Source organism: Moschus berezovskii, chromosome Y (genome assembly GCF_049115385.1).
Source record: "Moschus berezovskii isolate FMDL1 chromosome Y, NW_MosBer_1.0, whole genome shotgun sequence".
Classification (NCBI taxonomy): Eukaryota; Metazoa; Chordata; class Mammalia; order Artiodactyla; family Moschidae; genus Moschus; species Moschus berezovskii.
This window is the reverse complement of record NC_142489.1, coordinates 82,901,375-82,925,802: the sequence shown is the minus strand read 5'-3', so window position 1 is coordinate 82,925,802 and position 24,428 is coordinate 82,901,375. Positions and strand designations below refer to the sequence as shown.

Here is a 24,428-nt window from a genome sequence, read left to right as displayed (position 1 = left end):
GTACTCCAAAATGAAGTGAAAATAAGTATTACTTAAAGCATTGCATTTCCAACAAATCTAGAACTGCTTCCTTTCATGAAGATACATACTCAGAATACTTAACTAGTTCAATCCCGACTTAGGTGCAGATTGTTTTCTTTTTAATCGTGGTTGGCACTTTTATCATTTGCCACTTGAATGACTAAGACAATTGATACTTAACTTCAGACTTCTTAAACATTTATTCACACATCTAAATTTTCTTCTGATTTATACTATTGTTTTAAAAAGTTAGACAAAAATTTTAGTAAAGATGCAAACATTTCCTTCAGGTTTTTAGAGCCTTGCCAAACCTTCTATACACTGCTTTCAAAAATAACATGTAATATTGTTAACCTAAATATAAAGCAGGTAAGGCTTGCAATGGAGAAATAGCATACTGCTTAATTCTGAATGCATTCGTGTGCAAAGACTACAAAGGGAAACTTTAAGCAAACAGCACAATTCACCTTCTAAACAAGAAACAAGTGTTTTTATGCTCGTTTAACCCACCAGTAAAATAAACAATAACACTTTACAAAACATACTCAGAAAATTTAGACATTAAATTTAAAAATTTTAACTTCTATCTTTCAACCAGCAGTAACAAGTATGAAATTACTTTGAATAACTCTATTTTTCAACTTATCTGAATAATTCTATTTTTCAATTTATCTGAAAATTCATGGAGGTGAAAGTTTACAGCTCTTCCCTCCAAAACCAACGGTTTTCTTCAGCAATACTCAAGTACCAGTTAAAACAGAAACTCACAAAAAATTTTCCCATGCCAAGAAAACATTTTTAGTACCTGTTTCTGCCTACTCTTTCAGATCGGCTCCCCCCATGACCTCCCCTGGAAGCCTCACAACCTGAGCTACTGTATGACTCACGAGGAGGAGGGTACACCCTATCCTTGGAGGATGGAAACCCTTGTTCTTGTCTTCCGCCACGGTCACGACCACTTAAGTAGGTATCACTTCGGCTGCTTGAGTAACTTTTCCGACTTCCTCCATATCTGTCTCTTGTACTGCTATAATCATCATAGCGACTGCTTCTGCCATAACTCAGAGGTGGACCTCTTCCTGACGGAGCACCACGGGAGCCCCCTGTGAAATCAGTAATTGATAAAATTATAAAACTTTTCCCGTTACTTCTATAACATGACTGTAAAGTACTAAATCTTTGAAAGGATAGCCTTTATCTGCCTCTCTGGTGAAGATATGAATTAGCAGCAGTGGTGAAGGGGCTTTCACATTTATTTAAAAGAGCAGTACTTTTTAGTTCCAGTAGTTGAGAAGGCAATGGCAACCCACTCCAGTACTCTTGCTTGGAAAATCCCATGGGTGGCGGAGCCTGGTAGGCTGCAGTCCATGGGGTCACTAAGAGTCGGACACATCTGAGCGACTTCACTTCCATGCACTGGAGAAGGAAATGGCAACCCACTCCAGTGTTCTTGCCTGGAGAATCCCAGGGACCGGGAAGACTGGTGGGCTGCTGTCTATGGAGTTGCACAGAGTCGGACACGACTGAAGTGCCTTAGCAGGAGTTTAAATGTTAATTTTTTGGAAAAGACTAAAATTTTGAACTTCATAATGTTCCTGTGCTTCATACTCTCAACAGCACTTTTGCTTTTAAAAATGTTACAATAATTTTTGTGATTAAAAAATGTGAGCTGCCAAATTATCCTTCATATCATTTGAAATGACAGATCAAAAATAATTCAAAGACCTTCAAACCAATCAATTAGGTAGAAATTACATTTTATTTTCTGAGAAAATAGAAGTAAACTTGAGTAAATGATGTAGATCTAGCATGTCAATTCTAATTTTGTCATTTGTAAGCTGTAACTGTACTCTTACCATAACTCTTGTATGAATCCCTGTAGGAACCTCCACTTCGATGTTCAGAATAATCTCTATCACGGTTTCCACCATAGCCATCACGATCACTACATTTAAGAGAATTAATGTTATAATTAACCATTTCCATAAGTTATTTGATTAAAAACAGAATTGTTTATAGTACCTATGTCCTCTAGAGGAATAATCATCTCGAGAACTTGAATGGCCATAATCACAGTATGCATAGTCTCTAGACGGTGGAGCATAATCCTCGGTGTCTCGCGAACTTGAATAATCTCTGCCTGAGAAACTTAAAACAAACAAACAAAATTAAATGACAAGAATTCAGAAAGAAAGTTTTAAATGTGCAAAGGACTTCAATATACTTTTCCTCAAGGAAGATATATAATTATGAACAAGAATATAAAACACTGCTTAACATAATTGTATTTTAGGGAAATACAGTTTCTCAATCCGAATGAGATATCTACTCTGCACCTAGCAGACAGGCTATATATATAGAGAGATATTTTTTAATCTAAAATATAAAACATCAAGTGTTTGTGAACATGCAGAGAAACTGAAATCCTGTGTGTGCATGGTAGAAATATAAAGCTGTGTCAGACTCTTAGAGACCTTGTGGACTGTAGCCCACCAGGCCCCTCTATTGATGGGACTTTCCAAGCAAGAATTTGCAGTAAGTTGCTGTTTTCTCATCCAGGCAATCTTCCCCACTTCGGGACTGAACCTGAGTCTCTTGCATTGGCAGCAGTGCAGTTATGGAGATGAACGGTTCCTTAAAATACTGAAGTTACTGTACGACCCAGGAATTCCAATTCAGAGTTTACACCAAGAATTGAAAACAGGCACTCCAATGTTTGTACACATTAACTACAAAGATGGATAAACAAACCATGTTAACTATACATACAATGGTGTTAACCCCCACTCAAAAACTGAAGTACTGACTCATGCTTCAGCAAGGATTATCTTTGAAAACACTCACACTAATGGAAAAGCCACATATTAAAGGTCACATATTGTTAGGGCTTCCCCGGTGGCTCAGTTGGTAAAGAATCCGAGTGCAATGTGGACGACCAGGGTTCAATCCCTCAGGAAGATCCTCTGCAGAAGGGAATGGCTACCCACTACAGTATTCTGGCCTGGAGAATTCCATGGATAGCGGAGCCTGGCAGGCTACAGTGAACGTATGATATATTCAGGATTAGGTAAATTTACAGACACATGATATAGGTGGGTGTTTACTAGGGATACAGGAGGATAAAAATGGGAGCAACTGCTTATGGATTTTGTTTTGGGGTGATTAACTATTTTGGAACTGAACAGAGAGAGTGGTTGTAGAATTCTGAGTATTTTAAATGCTACTGAATTGTTCACTTTTAAAATTTTGTTAGATAAATTTTACCTCAACAAAATGAACTATGACTTAAAAATGCATGTATTTTATTTTTCTTTACCTCTCTTTAGTAGCACAACCATTATCTCTTGGTGACACACAGTTATCTCTCCGAGAAGACATTGGCTCTCTATGAGGACCTCCTCTGTAATTTTCTCTCCGCAATACTGGACCTTTAATTTTAAAATGCTTACATAAGTATCTCAGAATTGAGAGTAATAGTTCAAAGAAAAAAAAAAAAATCAAAAGACTGGTATCTTTCCTCTCTCCAAAACAATTTAAAAAAACTACTTATAAAATCCCATTAATGCACATTTAGTTTGCTTTATACATGTAATTCCTGAACACTTTATTTTCTGACACCATCTGCTCCCTGTACATTTTGCATAATCCTTAAATTACAAGTAATAGAATCTCTCAAAACTTGAGTAAAATCTAATTAATTTTTGAAAACTATTATCACATATTCAATCACAAAGTAGCTGATTCTCTCCTAATGGTGATAAATTTAACATAAACCGCAACCTGAATTACTGACCTTTCTAAACAATAGTGCTTTTGAGTTCAACTACTTATTAGTAATAAAGGGCGCACTTGAAAAATGCTGCCTCTTCCAAAACAGGAAACTAATTCCCATAAATAATGTTCACTTCTTGTGCTAATTCTTACTAATTCCTGGTGGTCAGACTTCTCTTGTTTTGTTTGCTTACTGGGCTAATAGTCTAATGAAACTTTAGTTTTCTCAACTTCTTTACTATTTTGAAATCAATACCATATTACACTTGGCTTCAATAATAGTCTATACATAAAATGACAATTTGATAGTGATTCAAAGTTTTTAACTGTACCAGGAGTCAAACAACAAAGTAAAAATATGTCAAGAATCCAAACTAAAGTTAATATGGCAAATTTCAGTTAATGTTTATAATTACATGAACCAGGTAGCCAATATAACAGAGCTAAAAGATTCTACATTCCAAAATGCTGACTCATAGGATATTAGTTTTCATAAAAATACTTGACCTTGAAACTACATGAAAACTCCTACTAAGCAGCAAATGTTAGCAACTTAAAAAAAAAAAAATTCTGAGGAATTCTCTAGCAAGCTTCAGTTCAGTTCAGTCGCTCAGTCGTGTCCGACTCTCCGCGACCCCATGAATCACAGCACGCCAGGCCTCCCTGTCCATCTCCAACTCCTAGAGTTCACTCAAACTCATGTCCATCAAGTTGGTGATGCCATCCAGCCATCTCATTCTCTGTTGTCCCCATCTCCTCCCACTCCCAATCCCTCCCAGCATCAGATTCTTTTCCAGTGAGTCAACTCGTCGCATGAGGTGGCCAAAGTATTGCAGTTTCAGCTTTAGTATCAGTCCTTCCAATGAACACCCAGGATTGATCTCCTCCAGAATGGACTGCTTGGATCTCCTTGCAGTCCAAGGGACTCTCAAGAGTCTTCTCCAGCACCACACTTCAAAAGCATCAATTCTTCGGCAATCGGCTTTCTTCACAGTCCAACTCTCACATCCATACATGACCATGGGAAAAACCATAGCCCTGACTAGACGGACCCTGGTTGGCAAAGTAATGTCTCTGCTTTTTAATATGCTATCTAGGCTGGTCATAACTTTCCTTCCTAGGAGTAAGCGTCTTTTAATTTCCTGGCTGCAATCAGAATCTGCAGTGATTTTGGAGCCCCCCAAAATAAAGTCTGACACTGTTTCCACTGTTTCCCCGTCTATTTCCCATGAAGTGATGGGACCAGATGCCATGATCTTCGTTTTCTGAACGTTGAGCTTCAAGCCAACCTTTTCACTCTCCTCTTTCCCTTTTAGATTTAAAGGAAATGTCTTCCCCACTTCTATGTTAATCACCTACTACACATCTAAAATTAGATGCTAAAGAATTATTTTCCAGCTGTGAATCAACAAATAAACTAGTGATCAGTAAACATGTGCATCTTAAAGTTAAGCATTCATTTTAAAATTGCTCACTTTTACTAAGAAACAACAGTCCCTATATTATATAGCGTTTACCTTGTCCTTTCATTCCACTACTGGTTCGCCCTTGAGCAGAAGGAGCAGATCTTTTAGGAGAAGGACCTTCACATCTTGAGGATGGTCCTCTTTTAGGTGGATAAGTTTCTCTTGAAGAGCTCATATTGCGACTATATCCATTATCACCTGTATTTCAGTGAAATCTTTTAAGTAGAATTAACATTAAGTTTCGCTTACTGTTTATAGATATTTACTAAAGAACTACCATTGCCTTCAGCATTCGTATTTGCCTAAACCAATAAAACTAATTCCTCAAATGAAACATCAGTTAGTACAATTCAGTTTGAAAAATTTACGAAATGAGTCAAGAACCACTGCTGTGATAGTAGTCTGAAGAGAATAAAGGAGGTGGAGAAAAACCAGGATAAAATAAATTTTTAAACACACTTGGAGGAAAATGATAATAATTCATACTACTCTGGTATCAAAAAAGCTTTTTAAAAAAGTAACACAATAGGGCGGCGGTCCTAAGACAGCGAAGGAACAGAAGAGGGAGACCACTTCCTCCACAAATTCATCAAAAGAGCATTTGAACGCTGAGTAAATTTCACAAAACAACTTCTGAATGCCAGCAGAGGACATCAGGCACCCAGAAAATCAGCCCATTGTCTTCGAAAGGATATACAAAAGAGGTAAGGATGGAGATCTGTCCCAGAAAGGGAGTCTAAAAAAAGAAAGAAGGTTCCAAACACCAGGAAACATTCTCACTGGCGAGTCTGTGGCAAGCCTTGGAAACTCAGAGGGCAACATAACTGGGAGGAAAAATAAATAAATAATTAAAACCCACAGATTACATGCCCAATGGTAACTCCCAGTGAAGAAGCAGCACAGACGCCCATATCCACCACTAGCAAGTGGGGGCTTGGCAGGGAGATGCGGGCTGCATTGCTTAGAGTAAGGACCGGACCTGAAGGCCCCGAGGGCAATCTGAGGTAGCTAACTTGAGATAGCAAAGCAGACTGTGGGATAGATATCCTGCAAAAAGGCAAAAAGCCCAAACCTAAGACACCGCCAGACCTGCTCACAGAACAAAGGACTGAGCAACTTAGCCAGCTGCGGATGGCCAATCCCCCACCAAGACAGGCAGGAGAGGGCAAGCAGAGCTGTTTAAGGGGGCAATCAAGGCCCCACAGAGGCATCATCTACCAAACTGCAAGCAGGCTTCGATGATAACCAAGTTTTCTTGGGATTCTGGACGGTTGACAACAGCCTGAGAGGGTACGCCAGTTGTATACCCAGAAAACCGAGAAGCAGGGCCCGGGGAGGTGATAAGTCACAGCGACTGCGCTAGCCAAACACCTGGCCACCTGAGCTGCTCGGACTGGGGAAGGGCCCAAAACGCAGGCCCAACCAAGTCTGCGCCTTTGAGGAGTACTACCTGAACCTGAGCGGCTTTGACCTGGGAAGTGCATGCTACCCAGGGCCTGCCTCAGACAGTTCCTGGCAGAGCAACCTAGAGCTTGAGGAGTATAGAGAGGGAAAGTACACACGCTGTGAGCGGGGGCAAACCCAGTGTGGCCGAGACACTGCGAGCACTCCCCACAAATGCCAGTGATATCTGTTTGCAGACTTCCTCCTTCCCCACAGCACGACTGAACGTGAGCCTAAAAAAGTGTCCACCACCGCCCCCTTGTGTCAGGGCAGAAGCTAGACACTGAAGAGAAGAACAAACAGAAGAAGCTAAACCAGAGGGAACCGCTTTGGAAGTGACAGATGGAGAAGTCTTGAGGCTACTGCAAGAATAAGACTGAAAACCAGAAGTAGGAGGCTTAAGTCCAAATCCTGAGAACAGCAGAGAACTCCTGACCCCATGGAACATTAAGCGATAGGAGCTCATCAAACACCTCTATACCTAAACTGAAACCAAGCACTACCCAAGGTTCAACAAGTTCCAGAGCAAGCACACAAAGTTCCAGAGCACAGCACACAAATTCTCCAGCCACACAGGAACATAGCCCTTAGCCTCAATATAGAGGCTGCCCAAAGTCACTCCAAACGCACTGACATCTCATAACTCATTACTGGACACTTCATTGCACTCCGGAGAGAAGATATTAAGCCCCACCCACCAGAACACCGGCACAAGCTTCCCTAACCAGAAAACCTTGACAAGCCACACCGTGCAATCCCACCCACAGAGAGGAAACTTCATAATAAAGAGAACTCCACAAACAGACAGAAGACGGAAAGGCCAACCCACCCACAGCAATATAAGCAAGATGAAGCGTCAGAGAAATACCCAGAAAGTAAAGGAACAGGATAAATGCCCACCAACCCAAACAAAAGAGAAAGAGACAGGAATCTACCTGATAAAGAATTCTAAATGATAGTGAAAGTGATCCAAAATCTTGAAAACAAAATGGAGTTACAGATAATTAGCCTGGAGACAAGGATTGAGAAGATGCAAGAAAGGTTTAACAAGGACCTAGAAGAAATAAATAAGAGTCAATATATCATGAATAACACAATAAATGAGACCAAAACACTCTGGAGGGTATCAACAGTAGAATAACGGAGGCAGAAGATAGGATAAGTGAGCTAGAAGACAGAATGGCAGAAATAAATGAAACAGAGAGGAAAAAAAGTAAAACGAATTAAAACAAACGAGGACAATCTCAGAGACCTCTGGGACAATGTCAAATGCACCAAGATTCGAATCACAGGAGTACCAGAAGAAGAAGACAAAAATACAGACCTGAGAAAATACTTGAGATAATAGTTGAAAACTCCCCTAAAATGGGGAAGGAAATAATCACCCAAGTCCAAGAAACCCAAAGAGTCCCAAACAGGATAAACCCAAGGTGAAACACCCCAAGACACATATTAATCAAATTAACAAAGATCAAACACAAAGAACAAATATTAAAAGCAGCAAGGGAAAAACAACAAATAACACACAAGGGGATTCCCATAAGGATAACAGCTGATCTTTCAAGAGAAACTCTTCAGGCCAGGACGGAATGGCAGGGCATACTGAATGTGTTGAAAGAAAATAACTTACAGCCCGGATTACCGTACCCAGCAGGGATCTCATTCAAATATGAAGGAGAAATCAAAAGCCTTACAGACAAGCAAAAGCTGAGAGAATTCATCACCATCAAACCAGCTCTCCAACAAATGCTAAAGGACCTTCTCTAGAAAGAACACAGAAAGAGTGTACAAACTCGAACCCAAAACAATAAAGTAAATGGCAACGGGATCATAGGTATCAATAATTCCCCTAAATGTCAATGGGTTGAATGCCCCAACCAAAAGACAAAGACTGGCTGAATGGATACAGAAACAAGACCCCTATAACCCCTATATATGTTGTCTACAAGAGACCCACCTCGAAACGAGGGACACATACAGACGGAAAGTGAAGGGCTGGAAAAAGATACTCCTCGCAGAGACCAAAACAAAGCAGGAGTAGCAATACTCATATCAGATAAAATACACTTTAAAACAAAGGCTGTGAAAAGAGGAAAAGAAGGACACTATATAATTATCAAAGGATCAATCCAAGAAGACATAACAATTATAAATATATATGCACCCAATATAGGAGCACCGCAATGTGTAAGATAATGCTAGCAATTGAGAGGGGAAATTAACAATAACACAATAAGAGTGGGAAACTTTAATACCCCACTCATACCTATGGATAGATCAACTAAACAGAAAATTAACAAGGGAACACAAACGTTAAATGATACATCAGACCAGTTAGACCTAATTGATACCTATAGGATATTTAACCCCCAAACAATCAATTTCACCTTTTCCTCAAGTGCACACGGAACCTTCTCCAGGATAGATCATATCCTGGGTCATAAATCTAGCCTGGGTAAATTCAAAATAATTGAAATCATTCCAACCATCTTTTCTGACCACCATGCAGTAACATTAGCTCTCAGTTACAGGAGAAAATCTATTAAAAATTCCAACACATGGAGGCTGAAGAACACGCTGCTGAGTAACCAACAAATCGCAGAAGAAGTCAAAATATGCACAGAAATGAATGAAAATGAAAACATGACAACCCAAAACCTCTCGGACACTGTAAAAGCAGTGCTAAAGGGAAGGTTCATAGCAATACTGGCATACCTCAAGAAAGAAGAAAAAAGTCAGCTAAATAACGTAACTCTACACCTAGAGTAATGAGACAAGGAAGAAATTAACAACCTCAGGGTGAGTAGAAGGAAAGAAATCTTAAAACTCAGGGCAGAAATAAATGCAAAAGAGACCAAAGCAAAAATCAACAAAGTCAAAAACTGTTTTTTTTTTGAGAGGGTAAATAAAGTTGACAGACCATTAGCCAGACTCATCAAGAAACAAAGGGAGAAAATCCAAATCAATAAAGTTTGAAATGAAAATGGAGAGATCACAACAGAGAACCCAGGAATACAAAGGACCATACGAGACTACTATCAGCAATTACAGGCCAATAAATGGACAACTTGGAAGAAATGGACACATTCTTAGAAAAGTACAACTTTCCAAAACTGAACCAGGAAGAAATAGAAAATCTTTAACAGACCCAGCACAAGCACAGAAATGGAAACTGTAATCAGAAATCTTCCAGCAAACAAAAGCCCAGGACCAGACGGCTTCACAGATGAATTCTACCAAAATTTTACAGAAGAGCTAAGGAAGGTTATGACCAACCTGGATAGTGTATTAAAAAGCAGAGACATTACTTTGCCAATTAAGGTACGCCTAGTCAAGGCTATGGTTTTTCCCGTGGTCATGTATGGATGTGAGTGTTGGACTGTGAAGAAAGCTGAGCACCAAAGAATTGATGCTTTTGAACTGTGGTGCTGGAGAAGACTCTTGAGAGTCCCTTGGACTGCAAGGAGAGCCAACCAGTCCATTCTAAAGGAGATCAATCCTGGGTGTTCATTGGAAGGACTGATGCTAAAGCTGAAACTCCAATACTCTGGCCACCTCATGCGAGACTTGACTCACTGGAAAAGAGTCTGATGCTGGGAGGGATTGGGGGTGGGAGGAGATGGGGACGACAGAGAATGAGATGGCTGGATGGCATCACCGACTCGGTGGACATGAGTTTGAGTGAACTCTGGGAGTTGGTGAAGGACAGGGAGGCCTGGCGTACTGTGATTCATGGGGTCGCAAAGAGTCGGACACGACTGAGTGACTGAACTGAACTGAACGCCTCTCCTGCTCAAATTCTTCCAGAAAACTGCAGACGAATGTAAACTTCCAAACTCCTTCTATGAGGCCACCATCACCCTAATACCAAAACCTGAAAAAGATACCTCAAAAAAAGAAAACTACAGGTCAATATCACTGATGAACATAGATATAAAAATCCTTAACAAAATTCTAACAATCAGAATCCAGCAACACATTAAAAAGATCATACATCATGACCAAGTCGGCTTTATCCCAGGGATGCAAGTATTCTTCAGTATCCGCAAATCAATCAATGTAATACACCAAATGAACAAACTGAAAAATAAAAACTGTATGATTATCTCAATAGATGCAGAGAAAACCTTTGACAAAATTCAACATCCATTTATCATACAAACCCTCCAGAAGGTGGGAATAGAAGGAACATTCCTCCACATAATAAAAGCTATATATGACAAACCCACAGCAAACATTATCCTCAATGGTGAACCCTTGAAAGCATCTCCCCTAAAGTCAGGAACAAGACAAGGGTGGCCACTCTTACCATTACTATTCAACATAGTTTTGGAAGTTTTGGCCAGAGCAATCAGAGCAGAAAAAGACATCAAAGCATTCCAGATTGGAAAAGAATTAAAACTGTCACTATTTGCAGATGACATGATCCTCTACACAAAAAACCCTAAAGACTCTACCAGAAAACTACTAGAGCTAATCAATGAATATAGTAAAGTTTCAGGATATAAAATCAACACACGGAAATCCCTTGCATTCCTATACACTAATAATGAGAAAATAGAAAAAGAAATTAAGAAAACAATTCCATTCACCGTTCCAACGAAAAGCATAAAATCCTTAGGAATATACCTACCAAAAAAACCAAAAGGCCTTTATATACAAAACTATAAGACACTGGTGAAAGAAATCAAACAGGATACTAATAGATGGAGAAAATACCATGTTGGTGGATTGGAAGAATCAATACTGTGAAAATGACTATACTGCCCAAAGTTATCTATAGAGTCAGTGCAATCCCTATCAAGCTACCAATGTTATTTTTCACAGAGCTAGAACAAATAATTTTACAATTTGTATGGAAGTACAAAAACATCGAACAGCCAAAGCAATCTTGAGAAAGAAGAAAGGGGGGAATCAATCCACCGGACTTTAGGCTGTATTACAAAGCCACAGTCATCAAGACAGTATGGTACTGGCATAAAGACAGAAATATAGAGCCATGGAACAAAATAGAGAGCCCAGAGATAAATCCACACACCGATGGACACCTCATCTTTGACAAAGGAGGCAAAGATATTCAATGGAGAAAAGACAATCTCTGTAACAAGTGGTCCTGGGAAAACTGGTCATCTCCTTGTAAAAGAATGAAACTAGAACACTCCCTAACATCATATACAAAAATAAACTCAAAGTGGGTTAAAGACCTAAGGGGAAGACCAGAAACTATAAACTCCTAGAGGAGAACGTAGGCAAAACACTCTCTGACATAAATCACAGCAGGATCCTCCATGAACCACCTCACAGAATATTGGAAATAAAAGTAAAAATAAACTAAGAGGACCTAATTAAAATTAAAACCTTCTGCACAGCAAAGGAAACGATGAACAAGGTGAAAATACAGCTTTCAGAATGCGAGAAAATAATAGCAAATGAAGCAACTGACAAATAATTAATCTCCAAAATACACAAGCAACACCTGTAGCTCAAATCCAGAAAAAATAAACGACCCAATCAAAAAATGGGCCAAAGAACTAAACAGACATTTCTCCAAAGAAGACAAACAGAAGGCTAACAAACATATGAAAAGATGCTCAATGTCACTTCTAATCAGAGAACTGAAAATCAAAACCACAATGAGGTGCCATTTCACCCCGGTCAGAATGGCTGCTATCCAAAATTCTACAAGCAAAAAAGCTGGAGAGGATGTGGAGAAAAGGGAACCCTCCTGCACTGTTGATGGGAATGCAAACTAGTGCAGCCACTATGGAGAAAAGTGGGGGAGATTCCTTAAAAATCTGGAAATAGACCTGCCATACGACCCACCAATCTGACTCCTGGGCATACACACCGAGGAAACAAGAATTGGAAGCAACAAATGTACTCCAATGTTCAATGCAGCACTGTTTTTAACAGCCAGGACATGGAGGCAACCTAGATGTCCATCTGCAGACAAATGGATAATAACGCTGTGTTACATATACACAATGCCGTATTACTCAGCAATTAAAAGAATACACTTTAACCAGTTCTAATAAGGTGGATTAAACTGGAGCCTATTATACAGAGTGAACTGAGCCAGAAATAAAAACACCAACACGGTATACTAACACAAATATATGGAATTGAGAAAGATGGAAACAATAACATGGTATGCGACACAAAAGAGACACAGGCATATAGAACAGTCTTATGGACTCTGTGGGAGAGGGTGAGGGAGGGATGATTTGGGAGAATGGCAATGAAACATGTATATCATCATATGTGTAATGCATCACCAGTCCAGCTTCGATCCATGATACAGGATGCTCGGGGCTGATGCACTGGGATGACTCTGAGGAATGATATGGGGAGGGAGGTGGGAGGGGAGTTCAAGATGGGAAACACATGTACAACCGGTGGATTCATGTCAGTGTATGGCAAAACCAATATAGTATTGGAAAGTAATTAGCCTCTTAATTAAAACTGTTTATAACAGATAAAAAAAGGATACATTTGAATCAATTCCAATGAGGTGGATGAAAATGGAGCTATTATACAGAGTGAAGTAAGCCAGAAAGAAAAAAACCAATGCAGTATACGAACACAAATATATAGAATTTAGAAACATGGTAACGATAACCCTGTATGCGAGACAGCAAAAGAAACACAGATATATAGAACAGTCTTTTGGACTCTGTGGGTGAGGGAGAGGGTGCGATGATTTGGGAGAATGGCATGTGTATATAACCATATGGGAAATGAGTCACCAGTCCAGGTTCAATGCATTATACAGGATGATCGGGGCTGCTGCTCTGAGATCACCCAGATGAATGATGTGGGGAGGGAGGTGGAAGCAGGGTTCATGATAGGGAACACATGTACACCCGGGGAAGATTCATGGCAATGTAAGGCAAAACCAATACAATATTGTAAAGCAATTCAGGTAAAGCAATTAGCGTGCAATTAAAATTAAATACATACATACATACATATATATATAAAGAATACATTTGAATCAGTTCTAATGAGGTGGATGAAACTGGAGCCTATTATACAGAGTGAAGTAAGCCAGAAAGATTAACACCAATACAGTATACAACACATATATTGGAATTCAAAATGATGGTAATGAGAACCCTGTATTCGAGACAGCAAAAGAGAAACAGAGATGTAGAACAGTCTTATGAAGTCTGTGGGAGAAGCCAAGGGTTGCATGATTTGGAGAATGGCATTGAGACATGTATGTCATGATATGGGAAAAGAATCACCAGTCCAAGTTCGATCCATGACACAGGCTGGTGCACTGGGATGACCCTGAGGAATGATATGAGGAGGGAGGCGTGAGGGGATTTCAAGATGGGGACACATGTACAACCGGGTGGATTCGTGGCAGTGTATGGAAAAACCAATATAGAGTATTGGAAACTAATTAGCCTCTAATTGAAATTTTTTATAAACGATAAAACATGAATACATTTGAATCAGTTTTAATAAGGTGGATGAAACCTAAGCCTACTATACAGAGTGAAGTAAGCTAGAAAGAAAAACCAACACAGTATACTAACACATTTATATGGAATTTAGAAAGATGGTAACAATATCGCTTTATGTGAGACAGCAATAGAGACATAGATATAGAGAACAGTCTTATGGACTCAGAGGGAGAGACAAGCAAGGGATGATTTAGGAGAATGGCACTGAAACAAGTATGCCGACATACGTGAAATGAATCATCAGTCAGGTTTGATGCATGATACAGGATGCTCGGGGCTGGTGCACTGGGATGACTCAGAGGGATGATATGGGGAGGGAGGTCGGAGGAGGGTTCAAGATGGGGAACACATGTACACCCAGGGCCGATTCATGTCAATGTGTGGGAAAACGAATTCAATATTGTAAAGTATCAGCTTATAATTTAAATTTTAAAAAAGAATATATTTGAATCATTTCTAATGAGGCGGATGAAACTGGAGTTTATTATACAGATTAAAGTAAGCCTGAAATGAAAACACCAATACAATATACTAACACACACATATGGAAATTAGTAAGATGGGAACGATTACCCTGTATGTGAGACAGAAAAAGAGACACAGATATATACAACAGTCTATGGACTCTATGGGAGAGGGCGAGGGTGGGATACTTAAGAGAATGGCACTGAAACATGTATATTATCACATGGGAAATGAATCGTCAGTAGAGGTTCGATGCATCACACAGGATGCTCGGGACTGGTGCACTGGGTTGACCCAGATGGATGATATGGGGAGGGAAGTTCGGCGCGGGGCGGGGGGTTCAAGATGTGGAACACCTGTGCACTCGGGGCAGAATCATGTCAATGTACAGCAACACCAATAAAATATTGTGAAGTAATTCGCCTCCAATAAAAATATTTTTTTAGAAAAAGTATACATTTGCATCAGTGGAGAAGGAAAGGGTAGCCCACTCCAGTATTCTTGCCTGGAGAATCCCATGGACGGAGAAGCCTGGTAGGCTACAGTCCACGGGTCGTAAAAGCGTTGGACACGACTGAGTGACTGAACGGAACGGACGGAATGAGGTGGTTGAAACTGGAGCTTATTATACAGTGAGAAGTAAGCCAGAAAGAAAAACACCAATACGGTATACTAACACATTTATACGGAATTTATAAAGATGGTAATGATGACCCTGTACGCGAGTCAGCAAGAGTCACAGATATATAGAACAGTCTTATGGAATCTGTGGGAGAAGTCACGGGTGGGATGATTTGGGAGAATGGCACAGAAACATGTATATTATCATATGTGAAACGAATTGCCAGTCCAGGTTCAATGAATGATACAAGATGCTCGGGACTGGTGCACTGGGAAAACCCAGAGGAATGATACTGCGAAGAGGAAGGGGGTTCAAGATGGGGAACACATGTACACTGGGGCATATTCATGTCAATGTATGGCAAAACCACTACAATATTGTAAAATAAATAGCCTCCAGTTAAAATTTAGAAAATGACTACACTGAATCAGTTCTAATGAGGTGGTTGAAACTGGAGCCAATTATAGTGTGAAGTAACCCAGAAAGAAAAACACCAATATAGTTTACTAATCATATATATGGAATTGAGAAAGATGGTAACGATACCCTATATGTAAGACAACAAAAGAGACTCAGATATATACAACAGTCTTATGGACTCTGAGGAAGAGGGCAAGGGAGGGATGATTTGGGAGAATGGCATTGAAACATGTATATTATCACAGGTGAAATGAATCTCCTCCACTCAGGTTTGATGCATGATACAGATTCCTCAGGGCTGGTGCACTGGGATGATTCAAAGGGATATTATCAGGAGGGAGATGGGTTCAAGATGGGAAATACAGGTACACCCAGGGCAGATTCATGGCAAAGTATGGCAAAACCAATACAATATTGTAAAGTAATCAGCCTCCAATTAAAATTTTTTGAAAAGATTAAAAAAAAAAGAATACATTTAAATCACTTCTACTGAGGTGGATGAAACTTCAGCATATTTTACACAGTGAATTAAGCCAGAAAGAAATACACCAAAACAGTACACTAACACATATATATGGAATTTAGAAAGATGGTTACCATAACCCTGTATGCGAGACAGTAAAAGAGACACAGATGTATAGTAGAGTCTTATGGACTCTGAAGGAAGGGCAAATTTGGGATGATTTGGGAGAATGGCATTGAAACATGTACATTATCATATGTGAAATAAATCCCCAGCCCAGGTTTGATGAATGAAACAGGATGCCCGGGGCTATTGCACTGCGATGACCCCAAGGGATGATATGGGGAGGGAGGTCGGAGGGGGGTTCAAGATGGGGAACACATGTACATCCGGGGCGGATTCATGTCAATGTAAGACAAATACAACACAATATTGTAGACTAATTAGCCTCCAATTAAAATTTTTCAGAAAAGATAAAAAAAAGTAACACATTTGAATCAGTTCTAATGAGGTGGACGAAACTGGAACCTATTATACATAGTGATGTAAGCCAGAAAGAAATACACCGATACAGTGTATTAAAGCATATATATGGAATTTAGAAAGATAGTAACAATAACCCTGTCTGCGTGACATCAAAAGAGATACAGATATCTGTTACTGTTACTATACAACAGTCTTATGGACTCTGTGGGAGAGGGAAATGGTGGGGTGATTTGGAAGAATGGCATAGAAACATGTATATTATCATATGTGAAACGAACTGCCAGTCCAGGTTCGAAACATCTTATAGGAAACTCGGGGTTGGTGCTCTGGAATGACCCAGAGGAATGATATGGGGAGGGAGGCGGGAGGGGGATTCAAGATGGGGAATGCATGTTCAGCCAGGGCAGATTCATGTCAAAGTATGGCAAAACAAATACAATATTTTAATTAGCTTCTAAGTAAAGTTTGTTTTTTTTCTTTTTAAGATTAAAAAAAAGAGAATACATTTGAATCAGTCTAAATGAGGTGGATGAAACTGGGGCCGATTATACAGAGGGAAGTAACCCAGAAAGAAAAACACCAATACAGTATACTAACGCATATCTATGGAATTTAGAAAGATGGTAAAAACAGCCCTGTATGCGTGACATCAAAAGAGAGACAAATATATACAACAATCTTATGGACTCAGTGGGTGAGGGAGAGGGTGGGATGATTTCACAGAATGGTATTGAAACATGTATATTATCATATGAGAAACGAATAGCTAGTCCAGGTTCGATGCATGATACAGGATGCTTGGGGCTGGTCCTCTGGGATGACCCAGAGGAATGACATGTGGATGGAAGTGGGAGAGGGGTTTAAGATGGGATACACAAGTACACCCAGGGAAGATTCATGGCAATGTAAGGCAAAACCAATACAATATTTTAAATAATTAGCCTCCAATTAAAATTAAATATAAATATATATATATATAAATATATATAACATTGAATCAGTTCTAATGAGGTGGATGAAACTGGAGCCTATTATACAGAGTGAAGTAAGCCAGAAGGAAAAACACCAACACAGTTTACTAACACATTTATATGGAATTTAAAAAAGATAGTAACAATATCCCTTTATGCGAGATAGCAAAAGAAACACATATATAGAACAGTCTTATGGACTCTGTGGGAGAGGGCGAAGTTGGGATGATATGGATGGATGGCACTGAAACATGTATATTATCATATGTGAAATGAATTTCCAGTCCAGGTTCGATGCATGAAACAGGATTCTCTGGGCTGGGGCACAGGGATGACCCAGAGGGATGATATAAGGATGGAGGAGGGAGGGTGTGTTCAAGATCGGGAAGACATGTATGTCTGGAGCAGATTCATATCAATGAAAGGCAAAACCAATACAATATTGTAAATTAGCCTCCAATTAAATTGTTTTAAAAAATAAAAAAAAGAAGCAATTTGTAACTGTTCTAAAGACGTTGATGAATATGGAGCATATTATACAGAGTGAAGTAAGCCAGAATGTAAAACACCAATACAGTATACTAACACATATATATGAAATTTAGAAAGATTTTAATGAAACTCTTGTATGCGAGACAGCAAAAGAGACACAGATATATACAACAATCTTATGGACTCTGTAGGAAACGGCAAGGGGGGATGATGTAGGAGAATGGCATTGAAACATGTATATTAATATATGTGAAAATGAATCGGCCATCCAGGTTCAATGCATGGTACAGGATGCTCGGGACAGGTGCTCTGGGATAACCCAGAGGGATGATATGGGGACAGAGGTGGAAGGGGTTTCAAGATGGGGAACTTATGTACACCCGGGACAGATGCATGTCAACATATGGCAAAACATATACAATATTCAAAAGTCATTAGCCTCCAGTTAAAACAATATATATATAAGAATACATTTGAATCAGTTCTAATGAGGTGGATGAAACTGGAGCCTATTCCACAGAGTGAAGTAAGCCAGAAAGAAAAACACCAATACAGTATACTAGTCCATATATATGGAATTTAGAAAGATAGTAACAATAATCCTGTATGTGAGACAGCAAAAGAGACACAGATATACAGAACAGTTTTATGGACTCTGAGGGAGAGGGAGAGGGTGGGATGACTTGGGAGAATGGCATTAAAACATGTGTATTATCATATGTGATATGAATCTCCAGTCCAGGTTCGATGCATGATACGGGATGCTCGGAGCTTATGCACTGGGATGACCCAGAGGAATGATATAGGTTGGAGATGGGAGAGGGGTTCAAGTTGGGAAAGACATGAACACCCAGGGCAGATGCATGTCAATGTATAGCAAAACCAATACAATATAGTAAAATAATTAGCCTCCAAATAAAATTTTTTAAAAATATTAAAAAAGGGAAAAAAATTACAATTGAATCAGTTCTATGAGGCGGATGAAACTGGAGCCTATTATACAGAGTGAAGTAAGCCAGAAAGAAAAACTCCAGTACAGTATACCAACACATATATATGGAATGTAGAAAGATGGTAACAATAACCCTGTATACGAGAGAGCAAAAGAGACACAGATATATACACCAGTTACGGACCCCGTGGGTGAGGGTGGGATACTTGGGAGAACGGCACTGAAACATGTATATCATCATAGGTGAAACTAATCGGCAGTCTAGGTTCCATGCATGATACAGGATATTCGGGGCTGGTGCACTGGGATGCTCCAGAGGAATGATATGCGTAGGGAAGTGGGACGGGGGTTCAAGATGGGGAACACATGTACACCCCGGTAGTTTCATGTCAATGTATGGCAAAACCAAAACAATAGTGTAATTGGCCTCCAATTAAAATTAACATAATAAAAAAAGAATGCATCTGAATCAGTTCTAATCGGTGGATGAAACTGGAGCCTATTATACAGAGTGAAGTAAGCCAGAAAGAAAAACACCAATACAGGATACTAACACATACATAGGGAATTTAGAAAGACAATAACGATAACCCTGTGTGAGAGACAGCAATAGAGACACGGGGCTGGTTGGGATGAATGGGGAGATTGGCACTGAAACATGTATATTATCATATGTAAAATGAATTGCCAGTCTAGGTTCGATGCAAGATACAGGAAGCTCGGGGTTGGTGCTCTGGGATGACCCAGAGGAATGATATGGGGAGGGAAGTGGGAGGGGCATTCAAGATTGGGAACACATGTACTCCCAGGGTGGATTCATGCCAAGTATGGGACAACCAATACAATAATGTAAATTAAAAAAAAAAAAACATGTCACAAAGCTATTTGTACCTCATAGAGAAAGAGAGAATATTTTACATGAAATATACATTGATTTGAATCTATCCAAATATTAAGTCCCAATGTTGCACAAGTGAAACTAATCCATTCTTTTAAATAAACTATACTTCAAATAAATAAAATGTAACAATAATTAAGTCAAAACAATAAAAATATGCACCTAAAAATACAAACAACACCTTTTATAGGAAAATATGCAACTTTTCAAACAACCATGGATACATATATAATTCGATAAAAAACAAAAAATCCTGCTTATAATTGAATTCACACAGATCAATTCTGTTTTGTTCAAGCATAACCTTTAGTGTTAATTTTGAGTAAAAGGCTATGTTCTGTTCAAGTTTAACAGACGTTAAAAATGCATGGTATGCAATGAAAAATTATCTTTTTATCTAACTAGAAAAATGTTGACAGATATATTCCAATTACACTTGGCAGAGTATAAGCTAGTAAACTTTTCCCCTCATCTCTTGAGAAAACAACAGAACTGTGTGATCTTATAATGAACACACGCTGTAACTGAACTTAAGATTTTCTAAAAATGGCACATCTGGTTGTCAAAACCAGAAGTGAAATTTTTTAAAGATTTGCTACTGTTACTAGAAGAGACAAAGTTCGTTAAATATATGGAAGTTTATGAATGGAAAGTGACTCCCTTCTTCTGTCTTACCAAGTAAAAACTTCTTTGAAAATCTCATATTACCATTTTCAATAACTCACTGTTCTCTAACACACACAAACATGTAAATATATATGTTTTGTATGTAAATATACATACAAAACAGATGCTTTTACATCTGCATCAAAGACAACTTTTCCAAACTGCAAATTATACTACAACAGAACCCAGGAACAAAAGCACCGTATCAAAATGACAGTGGATATTTGCACAGATTTGTCTGCACATTTATGCTCAAGACAAACACTATAAGGTCAGTCCAAAAATATGGAATTTTCACCCCTGAACTGTGGTTATCTGTTATGTAATCTTGAAAATTATCCAGTACTTTTTACAATACAGTAGGACTACTCTGAAAGTATATCAACGTAGTTTTAATTCTTTAAATAAAGTTATTTGCTGTAAGCTGGAAAATTCTAATGTATGATCAACAGAAATGAATTCTGTAGAAAAACTCTTAAAGAGGCATCAATAACAATGGTTAAAAAAAACTTAACAAAATTTAAGTGATTTCCCTGTAAGACGATAAACATTTTTTGCACATACGTAATTTTAAAACTACGACAATTCTTTACAACTTAGAAATAATTTTGATTATCAAGAATGGTAATTTCTCACCTAATATATTCTTATCGATTATTCTGCTCATTACCAATGCAATAAAAATTAAGGCTTACTAGATGTTCAAACTTAACAGGTTTTCAGTGCTATGGCATCCTTATATTTTAATACATTACCAAAGTGTCCTCCTTGAGACACACGACCTGTTGCTCCTCCTCCTTTTTCACATCTCAGATTTCTCGGATGGCCCCTTTTTCTTGCAGGAGGTTGAGATCTCAGTTTACCACCACTTTCAAATGATGGCTTATTGGCTTGTTCTACTTTAATTGTTTTTCCATCCAAAAACTAAAAGATTAAGTACAGCATCACTAATGTTACATAAAATTTAACTTATTGTTGTAATGAGTTAAATCAGTATTTTTTCCCCAAAAGCAAACATTTTTTTCCTGAAATGACTGTGTCCTTCCACATGATGAACATGACTTAATTGGCAATTGCCTTTCGTAAGTCATCCACCACAAAGCATATGCATTTACTATCAGAATTTCCTGAAAGGTTCTCTGGTATTAAAAGATGTGTATCTCTCCATTACCATGAAAAAGCACACATTTTTATTTTCTGTAACGTGCTTCATTTTAGTAATTTTTCCATTTAAAATTTGTTTCCCAAGGGTATGTAAAAGCATGCATATTACTTACAGTATTTACTCAAAACTATTGTTCCTATCATAATTACATTTTAGCATTTGTTCTATTAGACAAAAACATAAAGAAAATTTCTCAATATAAGTGCTGCTCTGTATTTACTCTAGTTCTATTAATTTTCTTCCTTTTTCTTTTTTAAAACTAGGGTCCTTATTTGGTCTTTAACATTTCTTGCCTTACACAACTGTTTTATTTTGTGTTCCCAAATAGTTACCGTAATGCTACTTCATATTTTTCAGAAATGCTTAAACTTAATTGATCTTCCAATATCTGCCTTAATCTTTTACAGAGACCAAAGGGAGTTTTGAAAACCCAGCAGGAATCATACTATATAGACTCTTGTTATTTCATATTATTTTTGGAAAATAATTTTAAATCCTAAATTCCTACCAGGACTTCTGGCTGAAATGGGCTCTAGCTCAATATAATCAGCCTCAAAAGCCATGTTTTCCCATCTTAGGTCTTATTTTCTATTTTTTGGTTCAAAATATTTTCCACAAATTCATGCACTGCCTCCTTCCCAACGCAGGATTTAGCTTACATTCCTAGATATACCTAAAAATAGTATCCAAAACCCAATAAGCTCTACCAAAATTACTACTTCATTTTCCTTAACATTTCTGCATGTGAAATTAATGTTTCCTCTCGTACATCTTTTCCCTTCACCCTAGAATACCAGTGCTCAAGAAAATAAATACTTTGTCTCATCCATAACCATTAGTCAGCTGCTAAATACAATCAATGCCTTACAATATAACACCTATTGAATAAAGAATAATTCAAGTGTAATTTCAGATTACATGTTCCTGTGGCTAGACAACTCGAACAAATTAAAAAACAGCAATTAGTTACCATCAAGTAGTCTCAAGGAAACTTTATCTCTGTGACCCAAAGCTGGGTCAAACTTAACTTTTAGGTATTACCATATCTGAAAAATGAAAGTACAAGGGTCAGCTTGTGCCACATGCCTGAAATATACTAGAACCATAACTATAGATAATAGGGAATTAATGTAGTCACACTAAGGGAATGTAGAAGCTTTAGAGATAATTTAACAATTAACAGGATATCATGAGTACAAAAGCCCATGACCCACAATACAAAATGGGGGAAATAGACTTTTTTTATTTAATATAACAATCCACAGAGGGGGAAATCCTGGAGCAAACACAGTGCTCTGTAACTAGCTAAAGAAGTGGGATGCTTATGGCTGATTCATGCTGATAGACTGCAAGAAACCAACACAATATTGTAAAGCAATTCTCCAATGTTTAAAAACAGTTCTGCCTCTAAGGGACAAATTTTTATTCGTAACACTGAAACAGTGAAGACTGACTTAAATAGAAAGTGCCAAGACTTAAAATACAGAATGGAATACCGGTAGAGTGCTGAAGGTTAAAACCTATTTGTGTTTACACTTGAATGCTAATAGAAGACAGATTTAATCTATTTTGTTACTGCTGGGTATTAACTTCAATCTCTTCCCAACCAGAGGATCCAGTGTTTATGTGACAAAAAGGAGAGTGAAGCCTTACAGAGCATTATACTATTGTAACAATAAAGAAATCTATAAAGAGTACTAGATGAAGAACATTCATTATTAAGACTTACCTTTCCATTCATTCCTTTGGCAGCATCCTTTGCATCTGCCGGGCTCTCAAAAGTAATGAAAGCAAAGCCTCTCGACTTGTTTGTGTTCCGATCCCTTATCAAGAGAACTGTAATATACATAAATCTTTTTAATTTAAAATGTCACATAAAACTGAACTTTATTGTTTTCAAAATAATCACTCCTTTGACGCTTTCTCATAAGACCCCTTTAACATACTTGAATGTTATCAATAGAGTAGAAACTTTTGAAAGTTACTTAAAAGCAACAAAAATCTATATATTATTTTATATATGATATAAAAACACCACACAATTTGATTTTTATGTATAACTTCTAGTATTTTAAAAACTAACAGTAAATAATCTCAAGAATTCTACAATTACCATATCTTATTCTATTTCATGTCCCAGGACCATTAGTACATTTTAAAAGCACTCTTTTCTTCCCTTTTCAGTAAGAGGAGACCCTTTCACTGACTGCCAAGTGCTTAATCAATTAAAAAAAAAATCTCAAACTACTCAAAGTATACATATGCTTTAACGACTTAATGTATATTGATTCTACAGTTACCTTCCATAATGTGACCGTATTTCCCAAAATCAGCTTCAAGAGACTTCTCCGTTGTTTCAGCACTGAGGCCTCCTATGAAGAGTTTTCCAGGCCTATCTGCTTCCATCGTTTTACTGTTAGGTGGCAAAAAATATGCCAAAAAACTAATTATGAGCCAAAATGTTCAAGTGTCATTAAAAAAAAAAAAAAAAAACTTAACTTTAAAAAATGTTTACTAAAAAGACAAGGAAACTTGTAACGCAAAAAGGAAAACAAGCGCTGAACTAACGAATGACGTTTTTTACAGATGACAAAAGCCTGGAAGTTTAAATTACATTAGACGGCTGCTGTAAATCTCTTTTGAGCTGCATTATTT

The 24,428-nt window shown here is 38.1% G+C and overlaps 1 protein-coding gene across 3 annotated transcripts; it reads right to left on the bottom strand.

Annotated features, from left to right (window-relative positions):
* Nucleotides 1–466: 466 nt before the first annotated feature.
* Nucleotides 467–24,179, bottom strand: LOC148773186 (RNA-binding motif protein, X chromosome-like). Of its 3 annotated transcripts, XM_088834425.1 has the most exons (9): nucleotides 24,074–24,179; nucleotides 23,503–23,609; nucleotides 21,364–21,532; nucleotides 5,310–5,456; nucleotides 3,338–3,449; nucleotides 3,289–3,299; nucleotides 2,044–2,176; nucleotides 1,878–1,966; nucleotides 467–1,124 (listed from the first exon to the last, which is right to left on the bottom strand). In XM_088834425.1, exons 1-9 carry the CDS (start codon nucleotides 24,177–24,179, stop codon nucleotides 820–822), a joined length of 1,179 nt encoding a protein of 392 aa, XP_088690551.1. In that variant the 3' UTR covers nucleotides 467–819. The 3 variants fall into 3 exon arrangements, with proteins under 3 accessions (XP_088690551.1, XP_088690550.1, XP_088690549.1); XM_088834424.1 differs by lacking the exon at nucleotides 3,289–3,299 and having other exon boundaries at nucleotides 2,044–2,169; nucleotides 5,304–5,456; XM_088834423.1 differs by lacking the exon at nucleotides 3,289–3,299 and having other exon boundaries at nucleotides 2,044–2,169.
* Between the last annotated feature and the right edge of the window lie 249 nt (nucleotides 24,180–24,428).